This window comes from Brassica oleracea, chromosome C7, assembly GCF_000695525.1.
Source record: "Brassica oleracea var. oleracea cultivar TO1000 chromosome C7, BOL, whole genome shotgun sequence".
In the NCBI taxonomy this organism is placed as follows: domain Eukaryota; kingdom Viridiplantae; phylum Streptophyta; class Magnoliopsida; order Brassicales; family Brassicaceae; genus Brassica; species Brassica oleracea.
Window position 1 is genome coordinate 20782278 of NC_027754.1, and position 1980 is coordinate 20784257.

The 1980-nt window shown below is 40.1% G+C and overlaps 1 protein-coding gene across 1 annotated transcript; it reads left to right on the forward strand.

The window, feature by feature from the left end:
- The first annotated feature begins 176 nt into the window (after positions 1–176).
- On the forward strand, positions 177–1357 carry LOC106305067. The gene is made up of 3 exons (XM_013741447.1): positions 177–710; positions 794–992; positions 1082–1357. Exons 1-3 carry the CDS (start codon positions 241–243, stop codon positions 1316–1318), a joined length of 906 nt encoding a protein of 301 aa, XP_013596901.1. The 5' UTR covers positions 177–240; the 3' UTR covers positions 1319–1357.
- Positions 1358–1980: the final 623 nt, after the last annotated feature.

Genomic DNA, 1980 nt, shown 5'->3' on the forward strand with positions numbered 1-1980 from the left:
GTCGAGCTTGGTTAGTTTGGTTTGAATCTTCAAGGATACTTCTTCGTAAAAACTTCGTGTTTGGTTATATTTTACGAAAGTTACATCTTCCTTTTTACTATCTCTTTCGGAAATACGATCTCCGAGGATTTTCGGGTGGTAATTCCGTCGTAACCGTTTTTGACCCCAGCATCATCTTTCTCTCACAATAGATATCTAGAAGAGGCTGAGAGATTCTCTAAGCCTGGGTCTGTTACTCAGATGAGAGCTCATTTCGAGGCTCATTTTAAGAAAAAAGGAATCCAACTTCCGAGTTCTGTAGAAGCTCACACATGGGGAGAAGTAGCTCCACATCATCAACAAACTGCTAGTGAGAAAGAAGGAAATTTGTGGGAGAGTATGAGTCAGTGTAGCCACTACAGCTATGAACTAGACAAGTGTGATAAAGAAAAGAGCTCATTCGGCGATTCTTGTGTGAGTTATGAGTCTTATGAGGATAATAGTTCTCTTTCTGTTGCTCCGGAGAAGATTGGAATTGGTTGCAGTGAGAGAAGTGTAGAGGATAAAGCAGAAATGAGTTTACCCTCTGCAACTGCATTGAAGTCTTTGAAAAATGACCGGAAAGCTACTCCTAGTTATGCGAAAACGACGAAAACTACTACCAAGAAGCATGTTGTCATAGCAAAGGGGTCTTCTAGTTGTAATACTAAAACAAGTTTTGACACTAAGAGGTAGCTTATATCCTCTCTTTTCATATAACTTTATGTATGTGTGTGTTCACGACTCTCAAATGACTATTTTGTTCTGGTGGCAGAGGAAAGGAAATGAAGCCGGCCTTGATTGTTAAATCCAATGCATCTCAAGCTCCAGTAACAAAGAAAACTGAGAGCCTGACTCCTCTAGCTGCAAACAAGTTCAGGTCCAAGAACACTTTTGGTTCTGCTATGAAAGAGAGAACAGCTACTAATGGTTTCAGTTCAAGAAGCAGCGAGAGAGTCGAGAAGAGAAATGAGGTACATAAATTAATATCTAACTTATCTTTCTTCTCTCATTTGCTCTGTTCCAAAATGGAGTTTATGAGGGAACATTTCTGATGTTATAGGAAAATGTGGAAGCCATAGTGCTAAAATCTCTCAACTTCAAAGCAATACCAGTGCTTAGAAGCAGACTAGCTAGACCTCAGCACACGTCAATAGGTCAAGAAAAGGTAAGAAAAGATGCTCAAGCACACTCATCTAAAGCTAGTAGTAATCGGTCATTGGCAAATGAAGCAGCCAAGAGTAAGCTCGATATTAACAAACAGAAGGTGGATACACAGAGGAGTCTAAGTGAGATTTGACCAAATAGCAGGGATCATACCGCGAAAAACAACGCAGACGGAAGGAGTTTAGCGGTTAGGCGCTCTGCGGTTGAGGTTGCTTTGTGAGCCATTCACCGTCTCAACTGTTTCTTTGTGTTTGCGTTTGTGTTTCTATGTTATAATGATTATAATAATATACCATAGAAACACATATATAATAAAACAATCAAAGCTAGGCGCTCGCAAGAATGGCTCACTGCTATTATGTATCTTCCCCTTTAGTAGCGGAGGGCTTGACTCTCAGCGAAACATGTAGGAACTGAAATTCGCACTATCGATTTCCGTTTAAATTAGGATAGTAGGAAAACCCTAGTTTCCCATAGGTCCCGGATATCTGCTAATACCACACGCTAAATAATCAGAACATGAGATAACAACGATGAGAATATAAGAAATCGTAAAAAGAGCAAAAGGTGTCATATTCCGAATTCGCGTATGAGCGTTACAACAAGGTAGTCGGCGAGATCCCTAGTTCTAACAACCTAAGACTGCAAAACCTAATTGAGTCAGCAGCTCGAAATAACAAAAACGAAAAGTTGCCTAATTGTTCTAAGTGCTAAGTTTTCTCTGAAAAAAATCATCTCTTTTGCCTCTTGCCTAGGACCCCTTATATACTCGCTCCTAGGTCGGTTTACGCTTTT